Here is a 27,336-nt window from a genome sequence, read left to right on the forward strand (position 1 = left end):
GGCTCGGTCACCAGGCAATGAATGCATACACAAAATGGGCTTTATTATGAATGGGTGCGTCCCTTGTCTTACTTTTCACCGCAAATCTTTATAGGAAGTTTGATATTGTTCCTACATATGATGCTGCCACGTTAGTTTGGAGTCAAGATGCACTTCTAGATCATTATTGTGCCAATTGGATTCCTATCCCCATAAAGTGAATAGCGTGTAGTTCTCTATTTAATGATCTTTGAGAGCACAACTAGTCCAGTTTTTATAGCGTTTACCGAAAGATTGTTTCGGAGGCCCTAACTGTGAACTACTATAGATTTATTGCCATATACAAGGTGCGATAAGGGTTCTGGCACAACATTTACTTAATGTTTTTTACGTATTATTCTTTGCATGAAATTCCCTGCAATTCTATCAGTTTTTTCCCGGATCTGTACATTTTGAGTAAGCAAAATGAGTTCAACAGCAAAAGGAGGATCTTTAATTTAGTTGTATAATGAAGGTTCCTTTGAACCTTGAAAACATTGAAAATGGAAACGGAGGAAGACGGTCCAAGAAGTGCCCGGCTACCACCCCTCACAACTTCGAAAAACAACAGTACAACAGTATGTACTTCCAACATTGATTGAAATCCAGAGCAGTGAATGCGTGCTGTAGCTAAATCAAATGAAGTTAGGGAATTTTTTTGCACACAATTGTTAAAATCTTCGAGCACACAGGCCGGGTTGAGGACAACATGTCGAAAATGAGTTAAAATGAAAAATAAAAGACCGATGCTTTGTACGAATGGAACATTTTTCACGGCGAAGAGAGAAAAACTCTGGCATGGGGAAGTCGCTGTGGTAAAGAAAAACACTCAAAAATCAATGCAACAGTGTACCAAAAAGCTGCGTTACAATCCATAGTAGAGTCATAGGTTCAAAACCGCTTTCAAAATCAGCACCGGACACGGGCCTATCCAGAAAAAATTTTCCTGCATTTTTGGATCATAATTGTCTAATTCTCCCGATTTAAATGCAAGGGATTTTTCCTTTGGGGGATTTTGCAGCCAAAAGCGTACGCTGAAACTTGCCCATCATCATCAAATCGTTGAAAAAAACAGCTTTGTTAAAAACATGGGACAAAATTATGGCGGTTAGCATTATCAACTTTCGGAAACCTTTCAAAGCCTATGTAAATTCAAAAGACGATAAATTTCAACATTCATTAAATTAGGTTTCTAGAAAATTTTCTGTTTTTTCAATTTTTTAAAAAGATTTTTTTTCTTCTTCCGTTTCACTTCAATGCAAATCTTCCATTCCAACATATGAAGGATTCAACAGATCATCATTATCATCAACGGCGCAACAACCGGTATCCGGTCTAGGCCTGCCTTGATAAGGAACTCCAGAAACCCCGGTTTTGCACCGAGGTCCGCCAATTCGATATCGCTAAAAGCTGTTTAGCGTCCTAACCTACGCCATCTCAGGCAGGGTCTGCCTCGTCTTCTTTTTCTACCACAGATATTGCCCTTATAGACTTTCCGGGCTGGACCATCCTCATCCATACGGATTAAGTAATCCACCCACCGCAATCTGTTGAGCCGGATTTTATGCACAATCAGACGGTCGTGGTATCGCGCATAGATTTCGTCGTTATGTAGGCTGCAGAATCGTCCATCCTCATGTAGGGGGCCAAAAGTTCTTCGAAGGATTTTTCTTTCGAACACGGCCAAGAGTTCGCAATTTTTTTTACTAAGAACCCAGATCTCCTAGGAATACATAAGGACTGGGAAGATCTTAGTCTTGGCCCTATGGTGAGACTTTTCGGGCGAAACAGCTTTTGTAAGCTGAAATAAGCTAGTGGAGATTTTATGTTGTTGGTTCTTTGGTTTCTGGCGCTGACGTTGCCACCATCGTCTTGCCTTCATTAATGTGCAGCTCGAGATCTTTCGCCGCCTGTTCAATCTGGATAAAGGTAGATTGAACATCTCGGATTATTCTTCCCATAATGTCAATGCTAGTAATTGGGTGGACTTGAAAAGGATGGTGTCTCTCGCATTTACATCTGCATCGCGAATCACTTTCTCCAGGGCCAGGTTGAAGAGGATGCATGATAGGGCATCCGCTTGTCTTAGATCGTTGTTGATATTGAAAGGTCTCGAGAGTGATCCTGCTGCTTTTATCTGGCCTCGCATATTGGTCAGGGTCAGCCTAGTCAGTCTTATCAATTTCGTCGGGATACCGAATTCTCTCATGGCCTGTATAGTTTTACCCCGGCTATGCTATCATAAGCGACTTTAAAGTCTATGAATAGATTGGGCAACTGGTGTCCATATTCCAACAGTTTTCCCATCGCTTGTCGCAGAGAGAAAATCTGATCTGTTGCTGATTTGCCTGGAGTGAAGCCTCTTTGGTATGGGTCAATGATGTTCTGGGCGTATGGGGCTATCCGGTCTAGCAAGATAGAGGAGAATATCTTATAGATGGTACTCAACAACGTGATACCTCTATCATTGCTGCACTGTGTGATATCTCCCTTTTTATGTATGAGACAGATAATGCCTCTTTGCCAATCGTCAGGCATTGATTCGCTGCCCCATACCTTGAGCACGAGTTGATGAACCACTTGGTGTAACTGGTCGCCTCCATATTTAACCAATTCGACTGTAATTTCATTGGCTTCTGGTGACTTATGATTTTTTAGCTGATGAATTGCTACTTGGTGGTGGCAGTATTTGTCCGTCGTCTTCAGTTGACGGGACCTCCAACTCGCCGAAGTTCTGGTTGTAGCTCATCAAAGTACTCAACCCATCGCTCCAATATGCCCATTCTGTCGGAAATCAGATTTCCCTCTTTGTCTCGGCAGGATGAGCATCGAGGTGTATAAGGCTTCATCCTGCTGGCTTTTTGGTAAAACTTGCGCGCCTGGTACGGTTGCTCCCTGTACTTTTCAAGTTCACAGATCTGTTGGTTCTCCCAGGCTTCCTTTTTCCGTCTGTGAAGTCGCTTCTCCGTTCGCCGGAGTTCGTGATAAGTCTCTGCGCGTGCCCATGCAACATTACTCGGTATGCGGCATTCTTCTGTTCCGTTGCTAGCTTACATTCATCGGCAAACCAGCCGTTCCGACTCCTTTCGCTGCTGGGGCCAAGTATGTTTGTGGCCTTATCAATGATAATGTTCTTCAGGTGGTTGTGAAGATCATTTGTTGATGCTTCATCTCCAGGACCTTTGTTGACTGCGGTTATTGCGGCATTCATTTCCCTCTTATAGTGTCGCGGAGGGCTGTGTTGTGGACGGCTTCAGTGTCAACTCACACCTGATTGTCAGAAGGGATTCTGGATGGTGTTGTTATTTGAGCTCGGAACACCATGTCAACGAGATAGTAATCCGAGTCTATATTGCCCCCACCCCCCCCTCTATGTTCTGATATTCATCAAGGCTGAGAGGTGGCGGCGTTCGATCAACACAGCAGAGTGCATAGCTACTATAATATATGGTGTAGCGACTCTTCTCCAGGAAACTAGTCCCTGTTCATCGCATCTCTTGCAACGCTGTTACATCAGCTCTATATTGAGACAGGGTATCGGCTAGCTGCTCAGCAGCTTCATATCTGTACAGGGAGCGCACGTTCCATGAGAAAATACGCAAATCGTTCTTCCTTTGTCGTTGCCGGGTTCGTCGTTGTGCAATCCGTCAAGTAAGAGGCTCTTGTTGTGGCTTCGTAACAAGTTGTTTTGCGTGTAGGATTGTCAGCCCTATCTAACCTCCAACCTGGAGGACCAGTTGGTACAATTTGTTTTTAAGCGCGGGAGACTCGCCTTCATCCTTCTCCGTCTGCAGCTTTTCGTTAAAAAAGAGCTCCCAGCGGTCACCACGTGGAGGTGGAGATAGGGTTTGGTAGTAGAGCTGTTGGTATTGGTTCAGCAGGCGTTTCCCAGGTTTTATGCTCCATCGTGGGTATCAATCCACGTTTCGCCTTGGGACCTACAGTACCCTTTGCCCTAAATGAAAATGAAAGTTTCAATTTACCGAACTGTGGTTATCCCTCCGTACTTCGGATGACAACGCCGTTTGTAACGTGACGGCCCCAAACCCGTACAAGAGTTGGCAGTCCATTTGCTTCCAAATCTTCTTTACATTTGCTTGGGAAATACCGGTAGTCAGGAAACCTGCGGGTTTTCACTTCCGTAACGAGATTTTGCATCCGTTTGCTACTATGTTTGATTGTCAAACCTTTCCCCTGGCTCATATTTGTCACTCTGTCTACTGTTAATTCTCGTTTCTTAAGTCTATACTCTAAGGTTGCATTATGGCGGTCTTCTCTGCCTAAGGCAATAGTTAACCCAGGACTGCTTTGTTTTCTGACACTATATTCTTCGCCACGTATTCTCGTCCGTATGGGGGGTCAACATAAGAAAGTAACAATAGAACTTGGTGCCAGGATTGCGGAATTTCGAACTTGGCTTTTCCTTTTATGTTGAAAAAACCGCCAACCGTCCATGAAAATGCATTTTTTTACAAGAATTATTCCGGTGTAATTCTATTGTTTGATAATTTAGCAATTGGAAAATAACAACAGTCCAAATGTGTGTACTTCTTAAAAAAATATGCCTCTTGCCAATTTTTAGTAAATCTCATCAATTTCATAGATACCGAGTCGAGCGTAGGCTTGTAATTGTCCACTTTAATTCTTTAGCTTTTCTGTATTGGTCCGCATTTTTATTATGTGTCCTAGTTTCGTGTTCTTAACACTTCCTTTTACCTAATATGATTTGCATGCATCACTTGCACATTATATCACATTTATATTATTTTATCTTTTCTCTGTTTTCCATTTAATATAGTAGCAAAAATTTGTATTATTGAATCTTTTGAGTATACTAAAAAACAACGAAGAGACTTCTAGCAACATCCAAAGTCAATAAATAATAATTAATAAAAATAAATTTAGAAAAAAACCTTCTCGAAGACACGTACCACGTAAGCATTTATCCTTTTTCTATTATTATTTATTTATTTCGTTTATGTTATTATTTTCAATAAAAATTATCAAAATTCACGCAAAAACAACAAATTTCGTTATTTGCTTTCTGATCCGATAATTTGACATTTTTAATTTTCTTTTTTCAAAATTATTTTGTTATAGCTGCGAGAAACGTACAGACGAAATTTTATTAAAATTCACTTATCATTAGATTCGAAAACAAACCAATTTAATGATAGTTTGATTGAGTTTTAACCACACACCCCCACCTATTTCCTGGAGCCTGGGAATTTGATAGAATAGAAAAAAAATTTATTGATAAACACGAAGGTACAAGAGCTTAAATTTGATTTTATGTTTTGCATTTATTTCCTTTCAAGATGATTGACCGTTTCACTTGTAATTTCATACAAAAACACATTTTCACATTCTTATTTTCGCATCATTTACTATCGCATTGATTAAGATCATTTTGAAGGTTTTGGGGAGAATATTAAGAGCAATTTTCCTTTTACAAAAGTGATAACTAACATGATTCTGAGGTTTAGCTTAAGCTCATATGTTACTTATTTTCGGCGATAATTTTGATTTCATTTCTGGGTCGTTGTTTCCCGTTTGTACCATATCTTTTTAATTAAAAGATTTCACATATTCAAAACCAGATTTACAGTGAAGATCCTTAAAAACTGAACTGTGTGCAAACTGAATAAATTCAATCAACTGCATAGAACTGATTAACATTGGAAATGTAAACTCAAAATCATGAAAATGTTGGATTAATCGGAAAATTTTTATCCTATTTCATCATTAGTTAGTTTAGTTTAGTTAACTGGAGGGAGCCGCAGCTCCGCGCATTCAGGCCATTGTTAGGCCCATTGTACTATCCCCGTAAGTCGCCTATTCAATGGCTTCCCGCCTACGGTGTTCGCAGGCTTTAACGAATCTTAGAACATTCTCTAGAGGCAGAGAGTGTGCAGATTCTTCATTGAAGAAAACCTTGCCATGGTGTCTTCGTCTGAGATCTGAGGATGCCGGGCAGCTGCATAAAAAGTGCCGGGCCGTCTCCTCCTCCTCCTCATATTGGCTGCACATAGCCGAAACCACTACCCCAGTCTTTTCCATATGGTAGTTTAGTAGTTTATGTCCCACTTCTTAAGGGACAACAAAAATGCCGCTCTAGTGGCCCTAGGCTCTTTCACAAGGATTTTCGCTTGCCGGCAAGAGTCTAAATTTCTCCACTCGGTTGCGTGAATCCTTCCAATTTCACCCTTCAGAGTAAACTTGACAGTAGATGGTCGGATTCCAAGAGCTGGTTCTGGCCCCACCATTGTGGATCCAGACCCTCGGCGAGCCAGTCTGTCAGCCTCCTCATTACCGGCGATATTAGAGTGCCCCGGCACCCACATCAGGAATGTTTCGTTCAGTCGGCCAAGTTTCAGCAGCACCTGATGACAACTCCTCACCAACTGACTTGATATGTTGTTGCCATTTAGTGCTGATAATGCCGCCCGACTGTCGGAACAGATTTGAATGGTGCGACCCCTCCATTTGTGTCGCAGACATTCTTCTGCTGCCAATGAAATGGCATATATCTCCGCCTGGAATATGGTCGTCATTTTTATTTCATCATTAGTTCGCAACCTCTTTTTTCCGTCCAAACAACTTGAGTTATGCAATATTTATTTTGTAGTTGCTCCCATTTATCGCAACATCCTGCCTTGCCCAATCAGCGACAAATTGTAGAAATTAAATTGTATGATAATTATTTGATCGGAACCGGCAGCTAGCAAGCATGCCGTGAGTATGGAAAGGAGGGTGCCACTGAAACTACCTCTAATTTTTCTTTTATATATGTTCACACAAAGTTAAAAGAATGGTAATAAGGTCCATCTTACAGTTACAAAATAGTTTACAATTGACTTTCAAATTATTTACAAGAAGAGAAGAAAAACCAAAGGCTTGTAAAATCGGCAAATTGACGATTTTGATGATAATGTAGAGGGAAATCGTTCAAGGTAATGTTGATTAAAATACATAGAGAGATATCTGTGATTGTTTTAATGACTGAAGAAAGCAAAAGAAGCCTTGCATGTAAAGAATTAGAAGGGGAGTGTGCAATTAATGAAAACCAATACTCAAAGAATGGATTCGAGACCTAGCACCATCTTCTAATTGAAACGGAAAACACTGTGAGATTGGTTACTTACTTACCTAGCTTCTTCTTCTAGGACGGACGACATCAACCACACCTTTATGGAAGTTGAGGTAGGGTTCGTTAGCAATTTTTTGCGAACAAAATTGAGCCATGTCATGTATTACGATCGAACTCGATCGGTGGAAGGGTGCTCCCCTCACTTGAAAACTGAATCGTGATCATCATCAACGGCGCAACCACCGGCATCCAGTCTAGACCTGCCTTAATAAGGAACTTCAGACATCCCGGTTTTGCGCCGAGGTCCACCGTTTCGATATCCCTAAAAGTTGTCTGGCGTCCTGGCCTACGCCTTCGCTCTATCTTAGGCAGGGTCTGCCTCGTCTTCTTTTTCTACCATAGATATTGCTCTTATAGATTTTCCGAGCTGGATCATCCTCATCTATACGGATTAAGTGACCCGCCCACCGTAACCTACTGAGCCGGATTTTATTCACAACCTGACGGTCATGGTATCGCTCATAGATTTCGTCGTTATGTAGGCTACGGAATCGTCCATCCTCATGTAGGGGGCCAAAAATTCTTCGGAGGATTCTTCTCTCGAACGCGGCCAAGACTTCGCAATTCGTCTTGCTAAGAACCCAAGTCTCCGAGGAATACATGAGGACCGGCAAGATCATTGTCTTGTATCTTGTCTTGATGTCGATATCGTCAGCATCGGCCAGTAGTTGGGTGGACTTAAAGAGGATCGTACCTCTTGTATTTACCTCAGCATCACGGATCACTTTCTCGAGGGCCAGGTTAAAGAGGACGCATGATAGGGCATCCCCTGGTCATAGACCGTTGTTGATGTCGAATGGTAATGAGAGTGATCCTGCTGCTTTTATCCGGCCTCACACATTGGTTAGGGTCAGCCTAGTCAGTCTTATCAATTTCGTCGGGATACCGAATTCTCTCATGGCCTGTATAGTTTTACCCTGGCTATGCTATCATAGGCGGCTTTAAAGTCTATGAATAGATTGGGCAACTGGTGTCCATATTCCAACAGTTTTTCCATCGCTTGCCGCAGAGAGAAAATTGGATCTGCTGCTGATTTGCCTGGAGTGAAGCCTCTTTGGTATGGGCCAATGATGTTCTGAGCGTATGGGGCTATCCGGCCTAGGAAGATAGAGGAGAATATCTTATATATGGTACTCAGCAACGTGATACCTCTATAATTGCTGCACTGTGTAATATCTCCCTTTTTATTTATGAGACAGATAATGCCTCGTTCCCAATCGTCAGGCATTGATTCGCTGCCCCATACTTTGAGCACAAGTTGACGAACCACTGAATGTAATTGGTCGCCTCCATATTTAACCAATTCAACTGTAATTCCATCGGCTCCTGGCGACTTATGATTGTTTAGCCGATGAATTGCACAGACTGTTTCTCCTATACTTGGTGGTGGCAGTATTTGTCCGTCGTCTTCAGTTGGCGGGACCTCCAACTTGCCGATGTTCTGGTTGTTCAGTAACTCATCAAAGTATCCAACCAATCGCTTCAGTATGCCAATATTTTGTCGGAAATCAGATTTCCTTCTTTGTCTCGGCAGGATGAGTACCGAGGTCTATAAGGCTTCAACCTGTTGACTTGTTGGTAGAACTTCCGCGTCTGATGCGGTTGCTCCGTACACTTTTCTAGTTCACAGACTTGTTGGTTCCCCAGGCTTCCTTTTTCCGTCTATGAAGTCGCTTCTCCGCTCGATGGAGTTCGCGATAAGTCCAGCCATTCCGAAAACTGAATGCGTAAACGCATTCGCCCACCCTATCAAAAAAAAATGACCACTTCAAAAATCCCAACGCATAGTTATTCCGAATCGCTCCGTGCAAAAGAAAATCTTTTATTGTCAACTCAAAAACAAAAGTAAAAACACCAACTAAATTTTTTATCCTTTTGAAAGTTCTCAAGCAAAAGCAGGAGCTTCTATATGCCAATCTTCATTTTTGGATTACAACACTAGATTGGCGGCGGTATTTTTTGCCTTAAAATCATGAGGATATATACGACCTGGATAGACCAAAGCCGTCGATATATGTGGCGTTTGGAAAGTTGGATGGGTTATCTTCCCTTTAAACTGATTGTATGTATTTTTCTGTCAAATGTGCCATTACCGCTTTAACTGGTAGGAAATTGCTTTGTGTTTTTTTTTTGACATACGGTTACCGTCATAATTATTTTCATGCCTTTGTGTGAGACAAAATCTTATTAGAATCGATTCAATGTCTTCATCTGTCTATCTGCCTGTGATACCCGATTTGTTCGGAAGCGGCTGAAGCTATTGTCATGAAATGTTTTGAGAACATGTGGTTAGTGAATTCCTTTACATATATTGAGTTTAAAGAGAGGCTCCCTTCATACATGGGAAAAGGGGATGTACTTTTTTTTCACGGAATATGTTCATGTGGCGTATCAAAGGGCTTAGTACTTTTCGATATTGATTTTATTTCTGATATGAAGCATAGGAGAGTGAGGGCTAAAAGGGCTGAACAAAATTACAATGGTACACCTATAAATATGGCGCTTCCACGTTAACTTGGAGTCGAAATGTATTCCTACATTCTTGCTGTTTTTATATATATACGGTTGTCAACCACATCCTGAGACACTCGCACACCTCCTCTACTATTCTGCACCAAGTGCCCTTAAGGCGACAAACTCGTTGGTCATCTTAGAAGAGTGGATGCCATTGCACGTGACCTATCAATTTCCACTTTCGTCTTCCGATTACATTGAGTACGCTTGCCAGACCTGTGCGCGAACCAAATTCTTAGTTTAAAAAAGTATCAGACCAGCGCAGACAGGTGTTGTCGAAAGCTTGGAGTCTTGTAGTAACAGTTTGGTTACTTTGATGTGCTGTTCCCATATAGCAACACAGAAAGAACACTAATGAACGAAAGCTTTCTCGAAATTAATGAAGATCAGCTGAACTATTCCAGAACGATCCGTGGGGTGTTAATATGATCAATGCAGGAAGATCTGGAGCAAAAACCAAACTACTCTCTCTCTCGAGCAAGCTTTCAAGGTGATCCTTGATGCATTTCAAGATAATTTTAGCCATTATCGTTGCAATGGCAGGGAGTATGCAGCAACCCTCCAATTATCACATTCAAAACGGGTGTCTTTCTTTGAAATCTTAGCGATCATCCCTTCTTCCACTCTCTGAGAAAGGTTTCGAATTTCCAAAATTTCCTTATGAGTGGAAGCGGCAGATCTACTGTAACTGCAGGTACAGCAGCCTAGCGGGTTTATATCGTTTGAGTGCATTGGTGGCCGCAATGATTTCTTTTCTATTTAGAGTCCTTATCCGCATGTTACGGTGACAAGCCATTAGATCCTCAGGAAAAAGAATCTCATCGGTGGAAGCTGCAGAAATCCACTTCACATGTTCGAACAAGGTGTTGTCAAATCACTCACCCCGATCGCAATATTACCTTCAGGAAGCCTTTCCTGAACTGCGTGTAATTGCTCGTAGAAAGCATCCTCCTCTACTACATGGCCAGTCTCTGTTCATACATAGTAGTGTGCAATTGTAATGCTCCTTAACCTGGACTGGAAACTTGCGATCAGAATCCTGTCAGAAATCGACTTCCAAATCAAGAGACCGCGCCTTGCGGTAGCCGTGAGAAACAACCAGAGACAGGACCCGCCGCTGCTATCATTCAGTTACTCAGAGTACAAAACCAGTGTGGCAAGAGGGAGAGGAGTATTCCCCAGAGTCATACCATCTTACCACGCTTAGGCCCACATTGTCCAACTTAATTCGTTGGAATTCTTGCTCGAGTTAGAAGAAAAGAGCATTCTCAGGACCCTCGCTGTCGTTGTTGAGGAACGTTCTTACAGTCCAGAAATCAGTCGCATTGCGATTAGTGACTGCTTGTACCTTCTATCCCTGGTGCGTAGCGTGTGGTAACTGATCCACCTAACGTTCCTAGTAAACATAAATCGTCCAGTCTTCCTTAGCGTTCGTCGTGAACCCGTTAAGCATCAATTGTGGATTATCTGCAGAGTTGCATTTAAGTGTTCACATGCTGTGTCCGTAAAAATGCGCTCATTAGTACGGCTAGATCGTCCGAAAATGCTTGCGCAAAAACCTTGCGTCCAGGAGCCATAGGAAGGAAAGTCTATTACCAAGAATCATAACATAGGAAAGGGAACTCCTCCCTGTGGGAAACCCCAGGACGCTTTGCCTGAACAGATTTCCTTCTGATCAATATGTGGATTGCTCTCCACTTCAGCATAGCTTCACTGCAGTTAAGTCCTTGAGGGTTTAACGTGAGCACCTGTCAGGACGACTTAATCCCACGTTCTTCTTAAGACACGGATTGATTTTGTGACCAAAATCAGAGCCCCGCTAGTGGATACAAGACCTACCTAAATCTCTACCGAACTAAGGAGTACGGCACCCGTGTTGAAACGCAACACCACGCCAAGGCCTGAAGGTCTCTTCTCGCTTGAGCATAACCACAACCCCCATGAAACTCCTACTAGGGGGCCAACCGCAAATAACCGAGCTGTACTCACATACAATGGGAGTTCACCCGAAGTATGGGAGTCCAGGAGCTATCTCGGTTTCCATGGTACCAGTATACCCCTAGTGAGGTTTCGTGATCAATTTGCCACTTCAGATGAGTCCCCGTACAGACTCGGGTCTGATCGCCCTGATTAGGCCTTTGGAGCATTCGCCTACTGCATCACGGTCGGCAAGCCAAAGTGAGTACAGCGTCTCCCGGTGCTACCACTATGGAGGTTCTCCTCGGCCACTTGGTTTTGGTTTGGCCGACAGGGTTGCCGCCCCGTCTTCCTCTGAGCACCTACTGCTTAATTACAGGTGGATTTCATGCCGCCACATTACAAATCGCCGCAAATGAGATATAAGTGAAAGCAATTTCGATTTCCATGAATGCGCCTAAGGCGGACATATCTTCCTCAACTTTTGCCGTGAACTCATGGAATGTTGTTTCTCTAGATTTGGCTTTCTGGTAGGAATGTTGCCTAGAGTGAAGAGGCCAGCTAGGAATGTATTTGCCCCTTCTGAATAGAGTCTGAGAATGACTGGTCTATCTACCGGATCGTTCTATGTAACGACTGGAACCATTCTCCTGGTCTACCCCACGATTAGCGATTTCGACGCCATGCTGTCCATTACGACAGGCCAACTCATTTGCAAAGACAGACGACTCCGCCGGCTATCGGTATGGGACCTTAAATTAAATTAAATGGTGCTGCGCTTCAAGCCTGACTCAAAGGTGTCGTGATAGCTTCTTCAGCGAGTAATTTTGCACGTCACCTACCCCCTGCACATGGCGGTAGCCTTCAATCAATCAAACTGAAGCTATCCATCCCCCTTCCTTATAATACCGGACTTAGATTCGACTACGGTGGATTTATTACAATCTCGGCTGATGCCGACTTTTATTTACTACTAGTACTAAGTGCCAATTCGTAAGATTTGAATAAAAAAAGTAGAATAACTTTGGTGCTGGTGGTCGGTGATAGACCCGAGGAAATCCGCCGCGATATTTTTATTGTTATTATTTCTGGTTCCATCGGGGCTACAAATTTCATTCGTCACAAGTAGTCACTTGTTTATTGAAATTTTCGTGTGTCTTTAGTCATTTCCATTTTTTCTGCCTCAGCGTACCACAGTCGCTTACCACCACAGAACGGAGAAACTTTCTTTAGTTTGTGTTTCTCAGTACTACTACCAACAGTATTTGTAACGTTCGATATGTGTGTGTGTTTGAGGTGGGGGAGAGGCAAAGCCTCTGAGCACTCAGAACTTAGTGGTCCATTGTACTCGATTCCCCCGTCTAACGGAATATCCCGGATTCATTTATGTATCGCAGGATATCCGTTAGTGAATGTGATGCTATCCGCTGTAGTTGGAGCACATCAGCACCAAAAATCTGATGTCTGATGCGTCCGTGAGCGAGGGACTCACATAGAAAATGTTCCGTAGATTCCGCTTCCTCATTACAGGATGGACACGTAGTCATCTTGGATAATTCCTATTCTAAACATATGTCCAGTTAGTGAATTATGGCCAGTCAGAACGTCCACAATAATTCTGCAAGTCCTCCTGCTTTTCGACAGAATAAACTTTGCAGTATGTCTGTTTGGTTCTGACAGGAAGAGTTTGGTCTGTCTAGCAGCATTAAGGCTTCGCCACCTGTCATTATGAGAAGCTTGGTCCCTGTTTTTGATAGCAGCATCAGCCAGTGCTACCGACACCCCAATTGCTGGTTTCAGTCCGGGCATGGGGAAAGTTGAAACCTCTTTTACTAACGCAACCGAAATTTCATTTCCCTCTGCTCCACAATGACCAGGTACCCAGAGTAAACCCACCATATTGAATCTGGAAACAGAATTCAATTGGTTTCTACATTCCTGGACGATTTTTTAAGTAATCAAAGTACTACTCAACGCCCTCAATGCAGCTTGACTATCGCTACAGATTGCGATGTGCCTGCCCTTCAACCGCTCGTCAATCATCCAGGCTGCAGCCTTTAGGATCGCATACACTTCAGCCTGAAAGACCGTTGTGTATTGTCCCAAAGGAAAAGCCCACTTCTCGTTTTTATTCGAGAGGTAGACTCCGGCTCCACAACCATTTTCTGTCTTTGATCCATGGGTGTAGAAGACGTCAGTATATCCTGACACGCATTCTTCTGGTTCGTCCCAGTTTTCTCTCCGTTTCAAGATAACATCATATCTTCTACTAAACAGATGTATAGGGATTTGAGAATTGGAAGGCATCGCGAATACTAGATTCAGTTTTCCCACTGACTCTTCCAATATTTTGTGCCCCCCACGTCCATTGTTTTCCCATAGATCTAATCGAATTAGTCTATGAGCCGCTCTCATTGCAGTGCTCTGAATAAACAAATCCAAGGGCTCCAAATTGAGTAATGCATTCAGAGCTGCGCCGGATGTGGTGCTCATGGCACCGGTAATACCCAGACACACAGTTCTTTGTAGTGTGGCTAGTTTACAGCGAATACTCTTCTGTGTCACCTTAACCCACCACACTACGCATGCTTAAGTGAACATCGGCCTAATGATAGCAACATATATCCAGATTACTACCTGAAGCGTAAGTCACCATATCTGGAAGGCAAAGCCCATTCAGTTTCCTCCTTTTTGTAAATAATACCATAGTGGTTTTATTTGGATTTACTGAAAGTCCATGCCTGAGACACCAATTATCAAATCAACGGCGCGTTGTGTATTTCTACAGTCCATTCCGAGTTCTCGACCAATAGCCAGCACAGCCACGTCATCCGCATAAGCTTGAACGTGTATTGGCAGATTTTGCAGTTCGCATAGTAGTGAGTTGATCAGCATACTCCACAGAAGTGGCGATAGCACACCTCCTTGAGGATAACTTTTCGTCGCTTCGGTAGCGATCAACACCCACTTCAGCACACAACAATCTCTGTGTTAGCATAGCGTAGATCCACTTTATTAGAGTTTCGTCAACACCATGCTCTCTAGCGGCATCACAGAGCTTTTGGAAGGGCACACAGTCACAAGCCCCTTCAATGTCCACGAACATCCCCATCGCGTACTCACCCCTCAGAATTTCATCCTCTACCTTGAATGAAGGGCAGACTCACAGGACTTTCCATGTTGGTAAACATGTTGGTTTTCATTTAAGGAGTGCAACTTTAGCGCCTTCCCGCGAATGTGACGCTCAACCAGTCTCTCCAGACATTTCTACGAAAATGAATGGCTGATTTGTCTGAATAGTCATCTTTCCTAGGCTAAAACGTCAAATATAGTACACATTGATAGCTGAAGTGCTCACTAAATACAAACATACTTCCAGCAACTGCCATTGAGTACAAATTTTCCGAATAATCCAATCAAATTGTAAAATGGTAATGTCCGGCAACATAAAACTGCACAATTGTTATTTAAATGTTTTTCAAATTAAAAGATGTGCAGAGAATCGTCTCCTATTCGCTAATAATGCAAAAAGGGACAATTTTTTCGCCGTTTCATCTAGTCAAATGGATTAATGAACCATTTCGCAGTGAACTAACAAAACAATTCATCAAATCATTAATCTTTCTGATTTTCTTAGTTTTATTTTCTAATAATTTTGCATGAGTTTTCATTATCCATTTTCATGCTTTGCAGATGTTCCATTCATCAAACTGCACACATTTATTGATAATAATTAAACTATTTAAGGTTCGAGGTTTATTTCTGTAGAATTATTTATACCAAAAGAGCGCGTTTGATTAAATATCTGATTTTTGTAATACATTTTATCTTTCAATATTTTGGATTTCAAATCTCAATAGATGACCTGCCCGAAGATGAATCACATTGGCAAGATCGTATTAGTTCCGGTTTCGATAGGTTGGTTGCGTTTGCCTCAACCGAGTTGGATAAAACTCGACGCTCAATAGAAAACGATACTGCACCATCGGTCAGTTGCAATACATCTCCAGATTCTGGAATAACACATGGCAGCAATAGCGATACCCGGACATTCCTCTCATCTTCGTCATCATCGTCTCAACTAGATATCGTTGTTACTGGATCAGGATCGACAACTGGACGATCCAGTAGTTTGAGTGATCGACGAAGCGACAGTACAAAGTGTATTGATACGGTGCCAATAATAAAAACTTCACCACCGGACGTTATTGATAGTCCACCTTTGTCGGAAGCAGGACTGCCTCGCACACCATCTCCGTCACCAGCAACTCCTCCGTTGTTGCCAATAGTTGAAAATACTTCCAATTCTTTGGTGCTATCATCTTCATGTTCGGACATACCCCAAACTCATCAGAATACTTTGAGAATTCCGCTTAAGTATCAGAGACAATCGTCAGAAAAGCACTACAAGAAAAAGTTTCGGGAACGACGTTGGGAATATAACTACGATGACTATGGATATGGGAGCAGCAATCAGAGAGACGGAGAAAGTCGACATCATTCCAACAGTCCAGTTCATCATAAATCATCGAAGTTCCGACCGAAGGGGAAGGACTGGGACTGGTCGCATGATGGGAAAATGAAAGGCAATCGAGACGATCCTACGGCTGCATAAATTATAAACATAGTTTTCTATCTTATTTGTTGTTTATTTTATACTATCATTATTTGGGTATTTTATTATTTTTGTCTATATATTTTATACCTGGGGTTTACAGAATTTAAAGATGATTCTCCATTTTTATATAAACACTTTTCACGCATCAACGCAGAGGAGTCAGACTCTGGAATTTACTTGATAAGTTCGTTATTATGTGCAGCTTCAAGTTCCTTCTATGTGATCTTCGACCGATCTTTTCAGTGGTCTGTTGAACTCGTACTTTTAGAGACTTCTGATAAGACCACGAACGTCGTTTGATTTTCAATGAATGTTATTCCGAATTCGAGGAACTATTTCAGATCCGTTTGTTAATTTTAGGGACCAAGCAGAGTACAAATAGCCGTTTATACTTCTAGAAATTATTTGCTCGCTCAATTGAGATCAGTTGAACTAGAAATTTTGCGTTTCAATACATGGAGGCTGCCCCTTGTAAGCGCTTTAGACCCAGCGAATCAGGTCCTGTTAACGATAATGAGAAATATTCGTCAAGAATATGTTTAGATACATTTGATTCTCATCTCATTTGTTAACAAACACTTATATTTTAATTATATTGAGCAGCCCAAAAGGTGCGTGTAAGCCCTGAAAGCTACCGTCGAGTGAACCGTCTCGTTCCTTATAATCCCAACGCAGACGTCTCATCATAAAATACCAAAATGTGGACCACTCCTACTTAAATTCTCTAACACCTGCCAAACTAAAACTGCCACAAGTATCATTGTTTTTAATTTTTTCTTTTATTTTTTCTCACTTTATTGAAAGAAATCATCTATAAATGTTATTTTATGTTCGAGATATGCTTTAAAGTTATGATAAACTATGTTTTATTTGAAACGATTTTGTTAGGATAATTTAGAAGAAATTTTCAAAAACATGTTCATATATTTAGCTATAAGAAATAATGTTGTACAGTTGAATTAAAGTAGTAGATAAACATTTTTATGACATACACAAGCATAAGGTAGATGAATTACATTTCGTTTGCATACTACAAGCTCTACCGGAAAAATTCGAGGGAGAAATCATGATCATATTAAAATTTAAGGGACAGTAGGTTTCCCTGAAGCAATTACCCCAGTAATATGCATTCGTTCGATTATAAATGTTTAATGGTATAATGCAATTGCTGAATTGTAATGCCGTTTAGTTAGCGAGTATATTTCGTATTTATATTATACAAAATATTAATATTAAATTTATCTGATCTAAGTGACTAACTTATTAAAGAATAAAGTAAATTTTAGCGCTCTATGTTCTATATATTATACGATTTACCTTAACAGTACCTACTTTAAGTAAAAAAAAATAGTTGAGCTAACTAAAATAATTTCTACAATTCTGCAAAGCAAACATACAAATAAGCCTTTGATAGTTTGCTCCACGAGATTCGCATTTTTATTTCAAAAATGATTCTTACTGTCACTACCCAGTAGCCTACATGAATGAAAACTGACAAAAGCATGTTTACTTTGAATCAAAATTAATTTGTCATGAGGATTTTAATGCTTCTATTCACAATTCAAAATATAAATACAGACGATAATATGGTGGTCAAGTTTATGTTATTTAGTTGCCTTTCGTTAGACTTGAAAGTAGCATTAAGCGCAAAAGTAAATTTTAATCGAATAGGTTCATGCAACACATGTAGGAAAGCCCAGAATTGTAAAAAAGAGACTGAAATATTGTCAAACGATGTAATTTCCTAGAATATTTTATAATTATTTTTATAACCTACTAAACATCTACCACCAATACTGTATTGCATGTGTACAATGGAGGATCTGAAGAAAAAACTTATTTAAATATGATTATGAAAACAAATTGAATGATTTATAGAAAGTGAAGGATTTTTTTTTGCTTCTAAGTAAACAATTTTACAATATTAATTATTATAAATATGTAGTTGTAGCTGGTATGTTTACATGAATTATTGTATGATAAAAAGTGTATAAAATGAATTTTAAAGAAATTATCAATTTTTCATTTATATCAGCTTGATATAGGTTGACTTTGCAAGATAAGCACACGCACCCTAGGCGCCTCATCAGCATCATCAACGGCGCCACAACCGACATCCGGTCTAGGCCTGCCTTAATAAGGAACTCCAGACATCCCGGTTCTGCGCCGAGGTCCACCAATTCGATATCCCTAAAACCTGTCTGGCGTCCTGACCTACGCCATCGCTCCATCTTAAGCAGGGTTTGCATCGTCTTCTTTTTCTACCATAGATGTTGCCCTTATAGACTTTCCGGGTGGGATCATCCTCATCCATACAGATTAAGTGACTCGCCCACCTTAACCTATTGAGCCGGATTTTATCCACAACGGGACGGTCATGGTATCGCTCATAGATTTCGTCGTTGTGTAGGCTACGGAATCGTCCATCCTCATGTAGGGGGCCAGAAATTCTTCGGCGGATTCTTCTCTCGAACGCAGCCAAGAGTTCGTAATTTTTCTTGCTAAGAACCCAAGTTTCCGAGGAATACCTGAGGACTGGCAAAATCATAGTCTTGTACAGTAAGAGCTTTGACCCTATGATGAGACGTTTCGAGCGGAACAGTCTTTGTAAGCTGAAATAGGCTCTGTTGGCTGACAACAACCGTGCGCGGATTTCCTCATCGTAGCTGTTATCGGTTGTGATTTTCGACCCTAGATAGAAATTATCAACGGTCTCAAAATTGTATTCTCCTATCCCTACTCTTCCTGTTTGACCAGTGCGGTTTGATGTTGTTTTTTGATTCCTCTTCGATGCTGACGTTGCCACCATATATTTTGTCTTGCCTTCATTGATGTGCAGCCCAAGATCTCGCGCCGCTTGCTCGATCTGGATGAAGGCAGTTTGTACGTCTCGGGTGGTTCTTCCCATGATGTCGATGTCGTCAGCATAGGTCAGTAGTTGGGTGGACTTGAAGAGGATCGTACCTCTTGCATTTACCTCAGCATCACGGATCACTTTCTCGAGGGCCAGGTTAAAGAGGACGCATGATAGGACATCCCCTTGTCGTAGACCGTTGTTGATGTCTAATGGTCTTGAGAGTGGTCCTGCTGCTTTTATCTGGCCTCGCACATTGGTCAGGGTCAGCCTAGTCAGTCTTATTAATATCGTCGGGATATCGAATTCTCTCATGGCGGTGTACAGTTTTACCCTGGCTATGCTATCATAGGCGGCTTTAAAGTCGATGAACAGATGGTGCAACTGTTGTCCATATTCCAACAGTTTTTCCATCCCTTGCCGCAGAGAGATTTGCCTGGAGGGAAGCCTCTTCGGTATGGGCCAATAATGTTCTGAGCGTATGGGGCTATCCGGTCTAGCAAGATAGAGGAGAATATCTTATAGATGGTACTCAGTAACGTGATACCTCTATCATTGCTGCACTGTGTGATATCTACCTTTTTATGTATGAGACACATAATGCCTCTTTGCCAATCGTCAGGCATTGATTCGCTGTCCCATACCTTGAGCACAAGTTGATGAACCACTTGGTGTAACTGGTCGCCTCCATATTTAACCAATTCGGCTGTAATTCCATCGGCTCCTGGCGACTTATGATTTTTTAGCCGATGAATTACACGGACTGTTTCTCCTAAACTTGTTGGTGGCAGTATTTGTCCGTCGTCTTCAGTTGGCGGGACCTCCAACTCGCCGATGTTCTGGTTGTTCAGAAGCTCATCAAAGTATTCAACCCATCGCTCCAATATGCCCATTCTGTCATAAATCAGATTTCCCTCTTTGTCTCGGCAGGATGAGCATCGAGGTGTATAAGGCTTCATCTTGCTGACTTGTTGGTAAAACTTGCGCGCCTGGTGCGGTTGCTCCCTGTACTTTTCTAGTTCACAGACTTGCTGGTTCTCCCAGGCTTCCTTTTTCCGTCTGTGAAGTCGCTTCTCCGCTCGACGGAATTCGTGATAAGTCTCTGCGCGTGCCCGCGTTCTTTGAGAATGCAACATTACTCAGTATGCGGCATTCTTCCGTTCCGTTGCTAGCTTACCTTCATCGTCAAACCAGCCGTTCCAACTCCTTTTGCGGTTGAGGCCAAGTATGTTTGTGGCCGTATCAATGATAACGTTCTTCAGGTGGTTGTGAAGATCATTTGTTGATGCTTCATCTCCAGGTCCTGTGTTGACTGCGGTTATTGTGGCATCCATTTCCCTCTTATATGTGTCCCGGAGGACTGTGTTGTGGATGGCTTCAGTGTTCATTCTCACCTAATTGTCAGAGGGGATTCTAGGTGGTATTGTTATTCGAGCTCCAAGCACCATGCCAACGAGATAGCGATCCGAGTCTATATTGGCCCCCCTATATGTTCTGACATTCATCAAGGCTGGGAGGTGGCGGCGTTCGATCAACACGTGGTCAATTTGGTTGAAAGTGGCCCCGTCTGGAGAGGCCCAAGTATGTTTGTGGACCGCTTTCCGCGCAAACCAGGTACTTCGAACAACCATTTCGTGTGACACTGCTAATTGAATAATCCACAGTCCGTTATCATTTGTATTTTCGTGTAAGCTATGGGGGCCAACGTATCGCCTGAGTACGGGCTCTTTCCCTACTTGGCTGTTAAAATCCCCAAGTATAATTTTGATATCATATCTGGGACAGGCTCGAGGGTTCGTTCTACTGCCTCGTAGAAGGTATCCTTCTCCGACTCTCCAGTCTCCTCTGTAGGGTCCTGAACGTTAATGAGGCTTATAGTTCTAAACTTGCCGCGCAAGCGCGGAGTGCGCTTATGTTTTCAAAGCCGATAACAGCAGGTTTCATTTTTTGGCTGACTAAGAAACCTACTCCGAGCACATGGTTTACTGAATGACCACTATAATATATGGTGTAGCGACTCTTCTTCAGGAAACCGGTCCCTGTCCAACGCATCTCCTGTAACGCTGTTACATCAGCCCTATATTGAGACAGGGTATCGGCTAGCTACTTATCAGCTTCATCTCTCTAATGATCATGTGCTTGAATAATTGACATTGACAGCCGCAGCGATACAACACCTGAAAACAGAACGTGGCTGGATATACAAACAATCAAGTATCGACGAGTATCAACCTCATATCTTTCACACGAATGTTATCCACATTGGTGACCCTGACGTGATATATATTATACTACGGATGCATAAGCAAACATGAGCCCTGAGTCTCCATGTCGAGGTAAATGTCCGCCTGTACAGCCCACAAGCTGTGAGAGCTCGTTTCATTTTTACCTCTACATGTTTGTTCTAAAAAAATTTCTTGCCTAGAATAACTTCCATATTTTTCAGTTCTTCGGAGAGTCTTTGGAAGGAATAGACCATCCACTTTCTTCCTTTTTGTAAATAATACCATTGCGGTTGTATTTGGATATACTGAAAATCCGTGCCTGAAGCCATGTAGTTCAACCAAATTAACGACGACATTCCGACCAACAACTAGTACAGCCACGTCATCCGCATAGGCTGTATGCCTCTTTGCGGGTAGCCTTTCGTTGCTTCTGTTGTTAGGTAGCGATCAACACCCACTTTAACACAGCAATCTCTGATCCACTTAATTGAAGTTCCTTCGACACCATGCTCTCTGGTTATATTACAAAGCTTTTGGAATGACGCACAGTCAAAGGTCCCGTCAATATCTACGAATATCCCCATCGCGTACTCTGCAACCCTAGATTGAAGAGCAAACTCACAGGAATTTCCAGGCTGGCAAGTGTGTAGGTTTTCACTAAGTGGTTGTGACCTGGTCGTTACATTCGCGCGTCTCTTCAAACATTTTAGCGAAAATGATGTTAAGCTGATTCGTCTGAAGTACTTTGGATTTGAATAGTCATCTTTCTCAAGCTTAGGTATGAAGATTACCTTAACCTTCTGCCAAGAGGTGGGCACATAGTCCAGAGCGAGACATGTTAGTAGAATATTTTTTAGAACTTGCTTGCTTGCTGCGTGCTTTGTTCCATCATATCATCAGGACGCCGGCTTTCGGTCTCGAGAATTTCTCATCGAAGAAGATCCTATTCCATTTTACTGATTCAATACCACAGATTTTGTTAAAACGAACCCATGGCTCTTGAACTGAAAATATATAGCGACAGTACTGCAACTTTGCCAGCCTTACTGCCAGTAGATATGAAAAGACTTTAGCATACTTCAGGTTGTGAAGGAACGAGCAACTTGCGTGGCGGCCATGGCATCGTGTCAGTTGGAGTTCGAACGTAAAACAAGTCGAAGGAGAGAGGTGACCCCTCTCAATTCAATTTATATCGTTAATTTTAAATTAAATTAAAAAAATAAAATATAAATAATTAATATCAAAATTAAATTAAACAAAGTGTTTAAATTACAATTGGTGACCCTGATAAAGAAAGTACAGAAGCGAACGGTTCGTATCAATGCACGTACGCAATAAAGTCTTATTCAGAAGGTTTTGTGCAACAAAGGAGGAATCATCTAAATTGAAAACAAGCTGACGGAAAACGGAATTCTCGGATCGATCACTCGTGCCATAAAGTTTCCAAAGTTCGCCAGCCAAAAGGCCAAATACCAGAAAAAAGTTTGGAAGAAGATCAATTTTCTACGAGTGTAAGTATGCCAATGAATTCGTGTTAGGATTTTCCGAGAAAAATATGCCCCTGCATCACAATTACACAATCAAATCAACAACATGTGCAGTCACTATAGCAAATTCAGTCCGAACCACAAAACCCGTGGTGCTATCGAAAACTACCAATGCAGCCACCATTATCGCTGTAACAACCACAATAGACGATAAGAAGAAAATGAACTGCACTTCCGTGACTTCAGCTCCCCCTGTTCAGTTACGAGCTCAAGATCAACAACACAAGTCCCGAATTCTCAGAAACTGCAGCCTCAAAAAGTCTACAAAAAGGTCAATGAACAGCAGTAGCCGTGCTCCGCGGCAGCAGACGAGAAACCTTCACTAGCCAGTCCCTTCCCAGCGGAACCATCAACAACTTCTTTGGCATTTGGAAGTGCAGCCCCAACTACCTCGGCGCAGCTTCAAGCCCAACAGTAACATCCTACATTTTTTATATTTTATTGGATAGGTTAAATCATTATTCTTTTTGTAAAGTAAAAATCATCAGGCACAAGAGTCACTACTGCTTCTTTCTGTTATAAAAAAAAAAAGAACGCCACAAGAGGCGGCGCAGGACCGTTTTCTTTTTCTCCGCTCTTTTGCTTGTGTAGCTCTCGAATTCCGCTCAGTCCACTTGCACGTTTTCTCTCTTGGGTTGTTCGTTTCAGCTAACGATGTCCTCAGTAACTACCGCATACGGGTGCCACTATTTTGGCGTAGGAGCCCGGTAGCAGGGTTCCTCCAACTCAAGGCCCAATTCACTTTGACCGGCGCCACAATGAATGCCGTTCGTTTTATTTACGCACTGGTCGGGCTAGACGAGGAGGCAATTGAGCTTGTCTCCAAAATCTATGAGGACTGCTCTTAGAGGCAATTGAAAGAGCAGCTCGTAAAACCCCAGTCGGAAAGTGAAACGGCTAAATTTAACCGTTTACTGACAGAGCCAACGCTAGGTGACCATCCGCCAAGACAACTACTGCGTGAAATGATGCAGTTGGGTGGTGACAAAGTCCGCACCGAGCTGGTACAACCTTTGAGGCTGCGGAGGCTTCCGGAGAGCACATAGGCTATTGTGGCACGTGCGAATTCGGGGTCTAACACCCACCGTCTCCGAGTTGGCAGAGGCCGTCTGTGCTTTGCGTTCGAGGAGTAAGACTAGATCAAGGTCTAAATCCGTCTTCCGAAATTGGCGATCGATTAGTGGGTCGTCGGACCTTTACTTATTCACGGACCATAAAACATTAACTTTTGCTTTGAAACAAAAGCCCGACAAAGCGTCCCCTCGCTAACTTCGACAATTGAGCTTTATCAGCTAGTTCAATTTCGACATTCAATACGTGTCTGGAAAAGATAACGTGGTTGCTGACGCTTTGTTACGTGTTGCAGAGATCAAGATCCCTGCCACCATCAATTTTTCGACAACCGTCGAGGCGCAGAAGGCCTACGCAGTTCTTCACAGCTTGAGGACCATTCAGGGAGTTTCCTATCTTCGGTTTAATATCTAATATATACTGCGAGACCTCAAGACCAAGACCAAGGCCATATATTCCGGCCGATTTCCGAAGGGAAGTATTTCACGCCGGTCACGATCGGGCGCACCGAGTCATTCGGCTAACGAATCAGTTAGTCACCACAAAGTATTTCTCTCTCCATGAACAAGGACATTAATTCTTGGGCCAGACAGTACATCGCATGCCAGAAGTGCAAAACAACAAAGCAAGCGAGGAAACAGAAGTGTTCCCTCGGTCAATCAATCGTTTCCACACAATCCACTTCGACATCATTGGCGCTTTGCAAGACTCACACAGTTTCATGTATTGCCTAACAATCATCGATAGTTTCACTTCGTGGCCTGGGGCAATGAATCTGAAAGACATTACTGCACAATCTTGTGCAGAGGCTTTCTGTCGGATTCCACGCTTCGGCGTGCCGGCAAATATAATCACCGACCACCGGGATCACCAGGAATGCAGTTTGAGTCCTCCTTTTTCTAAGAGTTGGGCAAACTCCTCGGCTTTAAATGCCACCGGACAACCGACACCACAATGCAATGGGATGCTCGAAAGGTGGCACAAGACGCTGAAGGTCGCTATAATGGCCTAAGACGACCCTTCTTGGTCGCAGGTCCTGCTACTCGTTCTTCTTGGCCTCCGAACAGGCAATCGCGAAGGATTTGCTAGAAGTCCCGCGGAGCTGGTATACGGGGAGAATTTGACATCAGGTCGGAACTCAACGCTACTGGTCTGTTGCGTCTGCCCAAGAGCGCAATGCCAAAACTGAAACCGCCACCACCCATCAATCACGCGGAAACCGTAACTCACGTGCCAAGAGGACGGACGCTCTTCAGAAGCCGCTGCAGCCACCTTATCAAGGCCCCTTCGAAGTCCTCGTGTGATACCGACGTTATCATAACCCAATATGGACTAAACTAAACTAAAGCTCTTCGTCCTAGAAAACGCCAGGGCTAACAGCTTGTCCCCACCTTCCGCCGATAGTTCCGTTTTCTTGCATCCAATTTTACTGGATATTGCCACACTTTTGGTGTGTCAACGCCCATGTCCTCATTCTGAACAAGCTTCGACTCCTTTCGCAGTACCTTTCGTTGTCGTCGGCTTCCAAGCATTGCTCCTTTTCTCAACATCTAACCTGTAAACCTCTCTCTTTTGCGGCTAAAGTTTCATTCTGTAGTCAGGTTTCTATTTCTTCTCAATAAGGGAGTTGCTGTACTTTCCTGTCTGGCTGTCCGTAGCGTAGACACTGGATGAGCAGTGAAGAACATGTTTTCCACAGATTTCCCCGTCAAGGAACATGAATCTGGTGAGGCCTCCAAAATCGGTGCGGTCGGGACTCTTCAAAATCGCGGATGGATTCACAATCTGTTGCCTCCATCTTCATGTGTTTTGGACACCCTTAGTGTGGTAGTAAACTACAGGCTCCCCTACCACCGCAAGATAGTGTCTGAGAGGGAGGTTACTTTACTTTAGTTAGTTCATAGTTCAAATAAGGATCAAAGACTTCGAAAATGTGGAAGGCAGATGCATTTTAGGTACGGAGGGGTATTGAGCTAACAAATTCAAATAACTTGCATGCATGAAAAATGTAATGAATAGTCTGCTAGAATCTGTTTTATTTCTTAATTCGAATCACAGCTTAAACGCGGCTTTACTCTCCGCATCTCTTGCTCCTGAAATTTTTCGAATAAAGCACTGTCGTGCAAAACGAAGGGCAAAGTCGCCTTCTGATAGTAATCGGGCATCAAAGTTATATTATTTATGATTGTGTCCAGCATATGGGACTTATCGCATGACATTCCAGGAACATCATTGTTCAGCGGATTGAAATGAACGTGGAAATGATAAAACGACGGCTGGTAGTGAACATACACTCGTACTTGGTCTTGCTTTATGTTGTACTTATTCTCGATTGCTTTCAATCCTTCATCTCGGATATTCGTCAGTAGAGGAATATGCTTGTCAGTCAAATCTCTGAGAGATTTTATATTCCGATCGTGCACAATCGCCAGTAGGTAAAGCGTCTCAATGGAGTGTCCATCCCACTTCAAATCTGGAATCAGGATAAATCCAGTCTGAGGATCCTGGTCCTCGAAAACTATTCGCTCTTTTTCCTTCTTATGTTCTAATATATTATAAACCCACTGCAATTAAGAGAATTCAAGTCAAAGGGGAAAATCGTGGCATTGTAGCGAAAACGCACTTACATCTAAACTAAACTGAGTGGACTTAAGATAGGGCTCCGTCACGTTTTCATATAAAATCGGCGTTTCTAGCACCAAATGTTTGTCACGTATGGAGTACTTATCGATGTGTTTTTCAGTGGCGGGATAAATCACAGTGATTTTGACTTCTGCAAACATATTATGAAGTTTTTATTCAATTTTAAGAACAATGGTTCAATCTCACTATTGATCTCTTTGGGTGGCAGGCCTTCGAAATTCCCGTAAATATTATTGATGAATTCAGCTTTATATGAGGTTTTTTGTGAAAAGTAGCCTCCGACGGAGTCTTCCGTAGAGTCAGATCCAAATGCGCTTTTCTCCAGGACGACTATGGCTTTATCTTCATCTGACAAATCTGGGAATATTCCCAGCAATGTAATCGTCTTGCTCCGTGTGTTATTCAGTAGAATTTCTGATATCTTGAAATTCGATAGGTCATAGCTGGGTTGCTCAGTAACTCCTTTATCGTCAGACATCGTGTAACTTTCCTGTGGCGGAATAAAAACTGAATATAGTGCATCGAACTGCGGGAACCTATAGTCTAAATAAAACACGAAAAATTCGTGTGAAGATAGAAATGAAAATTATCTTCGGATCTAGTTTCTTTAAAGGTGGAGAGCTAAACTTGTAATTCCTCACTACATTTTCACATAACTTCTTCGTAAAAAAAAACACTTTACCTTAACGCGGCGGGTCAACTTGTTTGTTTAACTTGACACCGGCTTCTTCTTCTTGATAATTTATGAAAAATTGGGAAAACAGATCATTTGAAGCTTT

General features: G+C 42.3%; 2 protein-coding genes across 4 annotated transcripts in view; one reads left to right on the forward strand and one right to left on the reverse strand.

Annotated features, from left to right (window-relative positions):
- The window catches only part of LOC119658621 (histone-lysine N-methyltransferase, H3 lysine-79 specific), an 80,999-nt gene extending 62,771 nt beyond the window's left edge, over nt 1-18,228 (forward strand). For 2 of the 3 annotated variants that reach the window (XM_038066113.1, XM_038066114.1), the window contains exon 9: nt 15,460-18,228. In XM_038066113.1, the coding sequence (XP_037922041.1) occupies nt 15,460-16,214 (755 nt within the window). In that variant the 3' untranslated portion in view covers nt 16,215-18,228. Of the gene's footprint in view, nt 1-4,816; nt 4,970-15,459 lie in introns of those variants that run through there. The other variant, XM_038066116.1, reaches the window with a different exon arrangement.
- Nucleotides 18,229-25,930: 7,702 nt separating this feature from the next.
- Nucleotides 25,931-27,296, reverse strand: LOC119659335 (m7GpppX diphosphatase). Its single transcript, XM_038067377.1, has 4 exons — nt 27,240-27,296; nt 26,744-27,047; nt 26,542-26,687; nt 25,931-26,478 (listed from the first exon to the last, which is right to left on the reverse strand). The coding sequence occupies exons 2-4, from the start codon at nt 27,033-27,035 to the stop codon at nt 25,957-25,959; spliced, it is 960 nt and encodes a 319-aa protein (XP_037923305.1). The 5' UTR covers nt 27,036-27,047; nt 27,240-27,296; the 3' UTR covers nt 25,931-25,956.
- Between the last annotated feature and the right edge of the window lie 40 nt (nt 27,297-27,336).

The sequence above is a fragment of the Hermetia illucens genome, chromosome 6, assembly GCF_905115235.1.
Source record: "Hermetia illucens chromosome 6, iHerIll2.2.curated.20191125, whole genome shotgun sequence".
In the NCBI taxonomy this organism is placed as follows: Eukaryota; Metazoa; Arthropoda; class Insecta; order Diptera; family Stratiomyidae; genus Hermetia; species Hermetia illucens.